The sequence below is a fragment of the Choristoneura fumiferana genome, chromosome 13, assembly GCF_025370935.1.
Source record: "Choristoneura fumiferana chromosome 13, NRCan_CFum_1, whole genome shotgun sequence".
In the NCBI taxonomy this organism is placed as follows: Eukaryota; Metazoa; Arthropoda; class Insecta; order Lepidoptera; family Tortricidae; genus Choristoneura; species Choristoneura fumiferana.
In genome coordinates this window covers 2,966,786-2,976,117 of record NC_133484.1, presented here as the reverse complement: position 1 = coordinate 2,976,117, position 9,332 = coordinate 2,966,786, and the positions used below count along the sequence as shown (strand labels likewise).

General features: G+C 36.9%; 1 protein-coding gene across 1 annotated transcript; it reads right to left on the bottom strand.

Annotated features, from left to right (window-relative positions):
- Positions 1 to 808: 808 nt before the first annotated feature.
- Positions 809 to 8,289, bottom strand: LOC141434330 (caspase drICE-like). The gene is made up of 8 exons (XM_074096739.1): positions 8,212 to 8,289; positions 7,553 to 7,683; positions 6,263 to 6,454; positions 5,383 to 5,531; positions 4,329 to 4,435; positions 3,220 to 3,400; positions 2,091 to 2,220; positions 809 to 1,068 (listed from the first exon to the last, which is right to left on the bottom strand). Exons 2-8 carry the CDS (start codon positions 7,606 to 7,608, stop codon positions 945 to 947), a joined length of 939 nt encoding a protein of 312 aa, XP_073952840.1. The 5' UTR covers positions 7,609 to 7,683; positions 8,212 to 8,289; the 3' UTR covers positions 809 to 944.
- Between the last annotated feature and the right edge of the window lie 1,043 nt (positions 8,290 to 9,332).

Below are 9,332 nucleotides of genomic sequence, written 5' to 3'. Positions count from 1 at the left end.
GTACTTACATACGAATATGAAGACAACTCTCTATGTGCAATATGCCCGTATAATTTCGCATCCGAAATTAGTTACATTAGACATATTTGCTACGCAATATAGAACGTGCTCTAATGATTTCCGTAGCAAATAATGTCTGATTAAATTAAACGTTAATCATTAAAAAGAGTTAAAATTGGGTTGTATATTTTACAAGCTATTTTATTATCATCATCGGCCGTAGGACGTCCGCTGTTGGACATTTTATGCCGCCCCCATAGATCACAATTTTGATGGCAGTTCGTTAAGAAAATAGGTTTTGTTCACTTTGATTGCGAGGAAATTTAACACATCATGCACTGCTCTGTCTATGAAAACTTATTAAAGTAGTTGTATTGTTAATTGACGACCGGATGGCCAAGTGGTTAGAGAACCTGACTACGAAGCTTAAGGTCCCGGGTTCGAATCCCGGCCGGGGCAGATATTTGTATGAATAATACGAATGTTTGTTCTCGGGTCTTGGATGTTTAATATTACCTATGTAATTAAGTATGTATTTATCTATATAAGTATGTTTATCCGTTGCCTAATGTCCATAGTACAAGCTCTGCTTACTTTGGGACTAGGTCAATTGGTGTCAAGTGTCCCATGAAATTTATTATTTAATTATTATTTTATTTATAGTTACCTGAAATTCATATAAAAAAACTACATTAACTTTTTTCTTAAATGAAATATAATTTCTTGTATTAAAAATAAAAAAACTACATTGACTATTTTTTTCATAAATGCAATAATATTTCATAAAGTTTAAATTGTAGATGGCGTAATAGTACCCTATATGACTTTGATCATAGATGAAGATTTCATTTGAGCACTAAATAAAAAATAATATTGTGCAGCCTAGACCCAGCATAAATTAAAACTTTATAAAAATGAAAAGTGAAAAATAGGGTAGTTTCAATTTATTGCACTGCCCCTGAGTGAGGAACGAACGCCGTGAATCGCAGCAGTTTAGTTAATGTCGAGCGTACTTCCGGAGTCTGCTTGGTATTGTCGTATTCCGGGTCATCGGTGGAAGATGCGCGGCTGTAGAAGAAATCAAGGAATAATTTGAATTGAACATATTAAAAACATTTTATAGAATCAGGCGTTACTTTGCGGAAGTCCGTATCAATGAACTAAAACAACTACTTTGTTCACCCGCGACCTCATAATAGCTACGTTTATGCAAGGAATGTGTGTTCATGCATTTTCTCCACCTCCACACTGTAAGAACACACATAAATCACACAAACCATTTATTGGAAATCCATCACCAACACAATCAGCAACAATGCTGCTCTGAAGATGAGCTCTGATTGAGTTCAAGACGCGTCAGTTTATGTAGTTTGGTGGTGGTGATAGATTTGAGGTGAGAAACTGCATGAACACACATTTCTAGTTTAGACGTAGCTAAACCGCCGTGAAGCAGCAGCGCTTGCACTGTTGGGTTTCGGCGTGGAGAGTAAGACAGCCGGTGAAATAACTGGCACTTGAGGTATCCCATCTTAGGCCTCTAGGTTGGCAACGCATCTGCAATACCCCTGGTGTTGCAGATGTTTATGGGCGGTGGTGATCTCTTACCATCAGGAGACCCACTTGCTCGTTTTCCATCCAGTCAAATAAAAATAAATAAATATAATAAATAAGCTATCATAAGGTCACGGGTGAGGAAAGTAATTGTTTTAGTTCAACATTAAAAACGCAATAATTTAAATAATTTACCGAATCAGACTTTACTTTGCGGAGGCACATCAATGAAGTATAACCAATTAATTTAATATTGTTCTTACGCAACTTTATAGTAGCTACGTCTAAATCAAAAGCAAAATCAAAATCATTTATTGAGTAAATAGGCCGCAATGGGCACTTTAACACGTCACCGCGCTTACGGAAAGACCATCATTGCCAAGAAGAATGCGCCGCAAGAAACTTGGCAGAAAGTCAATTTATATATGTACGTAATAAAATGTACGTTCATGTAACATTTACTATGTTACCAAATGTTAGGTGTAAGATTACACTTTCGCATTTAATACCTATTAAATAGTTGAATATAAGCCACTTACTCATAAACAACTAACGAAGTAACCATTGTAGTCATTTGCAGGAAGTCAAGTTGTCTTTGCGTAGCGTGAACAACACGGCATAGCTCTTGAATCAACCATGAGCCATCTTCGTCTCTCCACGATAAGAAACCTTAGGAAATAAGAGCTTTTTAAGAAAATAAATTAATAGATTTGAACAGTTTTCTCTAAATGTTTATTTTTAAAAGCTTCTTTTACTAAATGAATTTTTTGATGATCCATACCAAGTTTTTAATTAGATGTCATTAAACGTTCAGGAGTTCCGTCCTGTGGATATGATCCGAACCGCACTATCCAGATTTCACTACCAGAAAATCACATTGTCACCGGACTCACATGACTTATTTAAGCTCAATCGCATACCGCAGAAAGTTCGAAAATGGTTTACAAATTTTGAAACCACAGCCAACAAACACACTAACGTTGCAAGTAAATAAAAGCTTAATAAATACTTGATAAATTATTTGCAGAACAAGTTTTCCAAATACTTATTTCTAATTTCTTAAACATGTATTGAAAAACCCGACGTCTTATTGTATAACACAGTTTGGAATCACAATCTTTTTCACCACTACTTTCTGTCACACGGTGTGTAGGGTAGAAGAAAATGCTCGTGCGTCAAACAATATAGATCATCATCATCATCGTCATCATCATCAGCCTACAGTCCACTGCTGGACATAATAGTCCTCTTCCATGGCGCGCCACAACACTCTCAACACTCTGTCTCCAGCCCGTCACATCCATCCGCCGCCAGCGACCCTCCAAAGTTCGTCCGTCCACCGTGCCTCAGGACGCCCTACACTATGTTTTCCCGGCCATGGTCTCCATTTGAGGACTCGTCTGCTCCACCGTACATCGGTCCTGCGACAGACGTGGCCAGCCCAACGCCACTTCAGTGAACTAATACTTTCGTTCTTCGGTGACTTTCGTTCGTTGTCGGATAATGTGTTTTCGGATTTTATCCTTCAAAGAAACCCCTAGCCTGATCTCACAATATAGGTTCGGCATCCGTGCTAAGCAAAATAAATTAATGACTGTTACATCCGTACCTAATTTTTGTTTCCTACGTGGTGATGAGATAATTTCTTTACAGTCTCGCCATCTTTACCTTCTACAGAGGATCTAAGTACCAAGGTGTCGGCGTGGGTGGAAACAAAGGAATAGTCTCCAGAACCATCAAATTGCAGTTGACCCTTGTCGACGTTTCCTCCCCGGCATGCCTGCACTATGAAGAGCTTGGGTTTGCCTACTAGCCACTCGTTGCCTTTCTGCAGCAGCGCCACCAAGCTCTGTGGCAAAAAAAAATAAATTAAAAACACATCCCAAAAAGTTTCTTTTGATTTCAAAGTAACTTTTTGGGATTTACACTTTAAAGATACGATACCAGAACGATATAAATATTTATTATTGTTATAAAACAATGAAAAATATTTATCTTGTCACCATTCTCGACTATTTCTGGGTTAAAGCTAAAGAAAGCTTCCTTATTTTCTAAATGCTTATATAATTTTGTGGTTTTTGCGTCTGGTTTTTACTCTAAACCCAGCGGCTGTTATTTCGAGATTTTATCCCTATCCCGTGGGAACATCAAGATAAAAAGCAGCCTATGTGTTATTCCAGACGTCCAGCTACCTACATACTAAATTTCATGCCTCTAAGCCCATCGGTTGTTATTTAGAGATTTTTTCCCTATCCCATGGGAATATCGGGTTAAAAAGTATCCTTAGTACAATTTATTGTGATTTTGCTTGTATATTATTATTGTTTTTTGTGTTTGGTGGTGGTACAGCTAGGACCGTTAATAAATCATTTTTCTTTCTTTCTTTCTTTATGTTTTAATCCAGAGACGTCCAGCTACCTACATACCAAATTTCATGTCACTGAAGCCCAGCGGTTATTAGCTCGAGATTTTATCCCTATCCCGTGGGTACATCAGGATAAAAGGAGCCTATGTGTTATTATTCCAGACGTCCAGCTACCTACATACCAAATTTCATGCCTCTAAGCCCAGCGGTTGTTATTTAGATTTTTTTATTGGGAATATCGGGTTAAAAAGTGTTCTATGTTTTAATCCTAGTTATAAACTAACTTTTTGCCAAATTTAATCAAAATCCGTCCAGCGGTTTCAGCGTGAAGAAGTAACAAACATACTCACCCACTCACAAACTTTCACATTTATAATATTATAGTAGGAAGTAGGATTTACAACAGGATTACCTCTAGTTCATAGGGCTGATCGGCAGCCAAGAGTTCACCGTTTGTATTACCATGTGTCAGTATCACCACGCATACGCACGATGTGTTTCTATGGTCCCTTTTGCTGACTGCAAAGAATTTAAGAAATTGACAAGTTTACTTAGGGGCTGTTTCACCATCCATTGATTAGTGTTAATTGGCGGTTAGGTGTGATGCCGTCTCTATTTGTTTTGTTCGAATAGACGGAGACGGCATCACATTTAACCGTCGGTTAACGCTAATCAATGGATGGTGAGACGGCCCCTTAATGTCGTTAATCTAATCTACATTTCAGAAGTAAATTCAGACTCAGCGTCTTTAGAGCACCCTACTGCTAAATTTATTATAAGCCTTTAGTCTTTTTTTTTTCTTTTTTTTTAGTTCATTTAAAACTATTTCGACACTGGACATTTTACGACTTTGACGTAAGACGCCGGAGGGTTCTACAGGTAGGCATGTTTTATACATTAGATTAGTACACTCAAATCCCGTGTGGTGTCGGGTTAAAATTACACCTCTCCATTTCTTCCATGGATATCGTGAGAGGCGATTGAGGATTTTAGGTTAAGGTATACCGTAGGCGACAGGCTAGCAGCCTGTCACTATTGTACCGTTTTTTGTCAAACTTAAAACCTAAAATTGCTAAAAGTGGCTCCGAAGCGGTAACGTTTCGTGTGCTCTGCCTACCCCATTTGGGAATACAGGCGTGATGTTTGTGTGTGTGTAGTACACTCAAAAGGCTTTTGTTCGAAATATTCAGCCGATTTAAATGTTAAGCGGAGTTGCAACCTTGTCATAGTCAAAATCGTTGAACAAATTGATGCATCTTCTGGTAACCTGTGGCGTGCACTGAGTGGTGGTTACATTGTTTTTGTGATAAAGACGTCCTTTTGATTTTTCTTGCATTTCTACGACTTTTTTTTAATCCTGGATCGACTGTGACTGGGATTGCACAGCGGTCGTGATTAAATCTCAAGTTAAATAATGATTATGATGGAAAATCTCGAGTTAAAAATAATTATGAGGAAGTACTTACGCTTCTTGACAGTTTCGTGAATGTCATCATACTTCAGGTCCTGGTGGGGATCAATAAGAAAGCCCAACTCATTCGAAAACACTTCCTCCAACCTCCTCACGTCACGGTCTGTGTAATTGCGTGATTTTGGACGACCGTTCTCGTATTTTCTGTAATTATAACCATTCTTTTTAATAGAGTACAGGCCCATTCATCATCTTCATCATCATATCAGCCACAAGACGTCCACTGTTCGACGCGGCTTGCATTCACCGTGAACCCGTTACTTTAACTATCTGTCTATCTTGTCGGTGGACATCCTACGCTGCGCTTGCCGAACCACAGTCTCCACTCGAGAACCTTTCGGCCCCAACGACCACCGTTCTCCGTGCTATATAGCCTGCCCATTGCCATTTCAACGAACTAATTCGCTTGGCTATGTCGATGACCTTTGTTCTTCTACGTACAAGCCCATTGCTTAGCTAGATTATTTAAAGATTTTTGTGATTTTATAAGGCTGAGTTTCCATCAGAGATGAGCGAGGATGTGTTGCGAGCAATGTGTTTTTCATGAACCAATAGGGAAATGAAGCGTTCCTATTGGTTCATGAAAAACACATTGCTCGCAACACATCCTCGCACATCTCTGTAACTCTGTAATAATCAATAACCAGGTATGTATTTGTTCAAAGTATTAGGAAAAAAGACATATTATTTTATTTAAGGGGCTGTTTCACCATCCATTGATTAGCGTTAACCGATGGTTAAATGTGATGCCAGCTCCGTCTATTCGAACAAAACAAATAGAGACGGCATCACATCTAACTGCCAGTTAACACTAATCAATGGATGGTGAAACAGCCCCTTAGTCTAAAGAACCCAGAGATAAAACGAAGAGTTACCGGTAACTAAAGGTCTCCAGGTATTCAGAATGGCCGAATATGAGCATAATCTTGTCGCCGGTCATGTCATAGACCCTGGTGAGTGGGTCAAAGGGAAGCGGCTGCAGGGGCCTGAGTGGTGGCAGTGACTGATCATCATGTGGGTAAGTGGGCTGACGGAGGAGTTCCGCGTCCGCTGAGCTTGCTGGTCTCCTGTAAATCGATTAAGAAAGGTTCGACATCCGGTTACGAATCTGCTCGATACAGCGCCATCTCATTTGCTGAACTAGATGGCTTGCTAATTTAATGAGTTAGTTTCAAAATAAATCACATGTGGTGGCGCTAGTATCGTGCATCAATAAAAATAAGGATGTTTAGGTTTGTTTGTCTTTGTTCCTTTGCAATCGGCTTCGAAATAAAGATCCAAAAAATCCATCCGTTCTCTCATTTTGGGCACCTATTTTGCAGGAGCATGAATTATATCTTTTTGTTAAAACAGAATTAATCGAATAAAAATGTCATCTTCAGGGATGTGATTATAGTTCTTTAGTAGGTAAGATTATTTAAAATTGGTACATACGACATACTCGTAAGAGTGAAAAACATTCCCCTTTGAAATCGGGTTAAATATGGAAAATCACGAAAAGAAAATAAGTTTTATAACAAATTATTTTTTAAATCAACTATTTCCCTTTTTGGTTAACTATCTTATTGTGTACCAAAGGTACCAAATTTCAAGTCCATTGAAATAAAAAAAACCGGGTGAAAATGGCTATCAAAATATAAATTTGAGATATCTTTTTCCAGTCTATGAAATAAAATCAAAAGTTACAGTCATTAAAAAGGTGTTTCGATACACAAATTGACGTAACCGAAAAACTTAAGGTACTTCCGGTTGTCGTATAAACTCGAAATTTTGTATTAAGGTGGATCTTATGGAACAACTTATCAGAAAATCCTTCTAGTATTAATATACGTCAGTAACCATCCAAGGTGGCCCCACACTGATATACAATGTACATTTAGATACCTACTTTCTACAGAACCCTCGGTGCGCTAGTCTGATTCGCACTTCGCCAGTTTTTTTACAAAAAAATACTTTTTTTATTTTATTAAACGGATAACTCACGTCTTAACCGAGTTTAGCTCGACATCCTCCTCCTGAGAGCTCCTGATAGGAAGGGCTACGAAATAGCCTGAAACATGTCGAGTAAACTCGGTTTAAGACGTGAGTTATTCGTTATAATAACATTTAATATGAGTGAGTCTCACGGTAGTTTCATGTTCAAAACTTTCCATTTTATCCCATACCTATCCGTCGAGCTGTTTTCCGCCATTTTGCTGGCACTAGAATCCTTTTCCGCCATTTTTTTAGGTTTGTCCTACGGCTTTACTTTTTAATTGCAGATGTCCCTCACAAAATTCTTTACTTGCTCTGTTACCTTAAAACAAATAAAAAAAAACACTGTTTCGCCGGATGTCAAGCAAACCTCACTTAAAATTTCTGTCACTGCTCTTCAAAAAGTCAATCGTATCTATTTAGTAATTTCATACTGAGATACGAGCTTTGTTGAAAGTAGGTATTTGGTACTTAGTGACCTTTGCTTGTCACCCGACGGTTTAAACCTTAAAGAAAATAGGGCCCACATAACTTTCATTGGTAAAACGACATTACTAATAAATATAATACGTTAAAAAATCCTCGACAAAAAATGGTTTTATTGATATGTTACAATGCATTTAAAAATTTTAACTTGAAAAACCAAAAAGCCCGACTGCCTTAAAAAAACTATAGAGAAGAAAAAAGGTCTAGTGGTCTAGAACTCTGTTACGTAACTAAAAGTTCAACAGTCGAACTTTCAAACGATTTTGAATGGGTCCCGACGTAAGTTTAAATTACTTAACAGAGTTCTAGGCCACTAGACCTGTTTTCTTTTTTTAGTTTTTTTTTTTATTTTATTTCATTTTACCAAATAAACTCAAGCTGTCCTTATAATTTTCCTTTGACTGGTAGTCTGGTATACAAAACATCACTTGTTAGCACATGTTTATCACAGGTCTGAATGCGACTGATTCCAAAAATCAATCCATGAATACAGTTCTTGCCAAAGTTAGGTATTAATTCTTTTCCTTAATATTAATTATGACATACTATTATAACGGGTGATAAAATTATTATTCACGGAAGTTATAATTAGGCGGTATATACACATACATGTGCTATATATACTTATTATATTGCGTTTGCTAAATAAACATCGAATAAAATAAAAATGATATACATTTTGTATATACATAAATAATATTTATCAGCAGAACGTTTGGTCTACGAAGTTATTATTTTTTTTTAACAAAAAAGTTTCGAATATGCTTTAAGTTATCGATCGGAAAAACAAGTTTTAAGCTACCTTTACATAACAAAATTATAAAGATTTGAAAACTGAACACACAAAGAAATACTTGCATGTGACGTCACATCCATGTAGCGCCATTCTTGCATAGAGAAAACCGTTTGAGAAAGAGACAAATATATCGACGTTTGAAAGGAGAACTTGACTAATTGATTTTTTAAAGATAGTGAGTTATATACATGTTTGCAATCAGTAAATTTTACTGATTAATCCATCTGAATCAATGATCTTAATCTTAGTCAATTTCTCCTTTCAAGCGTCGATATGTAATGTACAAGGTGGGCCCTGTAACAGGAGCAAAAAATTAAACCACAGCTTCCACTCTTCACCTTGAGCTAATTTAGTTCTACAACTTTTGAAAATAACTTGTAGGTATTATGATTTTTATTATAGTTTAATTGGACAAGCAATGTATTGCGAAATCCGTCATTTTGTAACGTTGCAGGCAATTTCATTTAGGCTATTGGATAACGTACATTGAAAATATCACTTGTTTGGAATTATAAATTTAATATAATTATAAAATTACTTAATTTTTGAAAGTTGCAGATCTAAAGTAGTTCCATTTCAGTAGCAAAACCAGTGTTTTAATTTTTTGCTCCTGTTACAGGGCCCACACGGTATAGATTTTCTAAAAATCACTGCAATTTAAATTTTTCACCGAACTAATTTTGCTCTTC

Bases quoted from the DNA above. Each gene is read 5' to 3' on its own strand.
- LOC141434330 (XM_074096739.1), bottom strand. From the start codon at position 7,608: ATGGCGGAAAAGGATTCTAGTGCCAGCAAAATGGCGGAAAACAGCTCG. The intron at 5,532-6,262 runs GTAACTCTTCGT...TTATAATTACAG, and splicing joins CTGGAGACCTTTAGTTACCG to AAAATACGAGAACGGTCGTC. The intron at 2,221-3,219 runs GTAAAGATGGCG...TTATTTCCTAAG, and splicing joins ACTTAGATCCTCTGTAGAAG to GTTTCTTATCGTGGAGAGAC.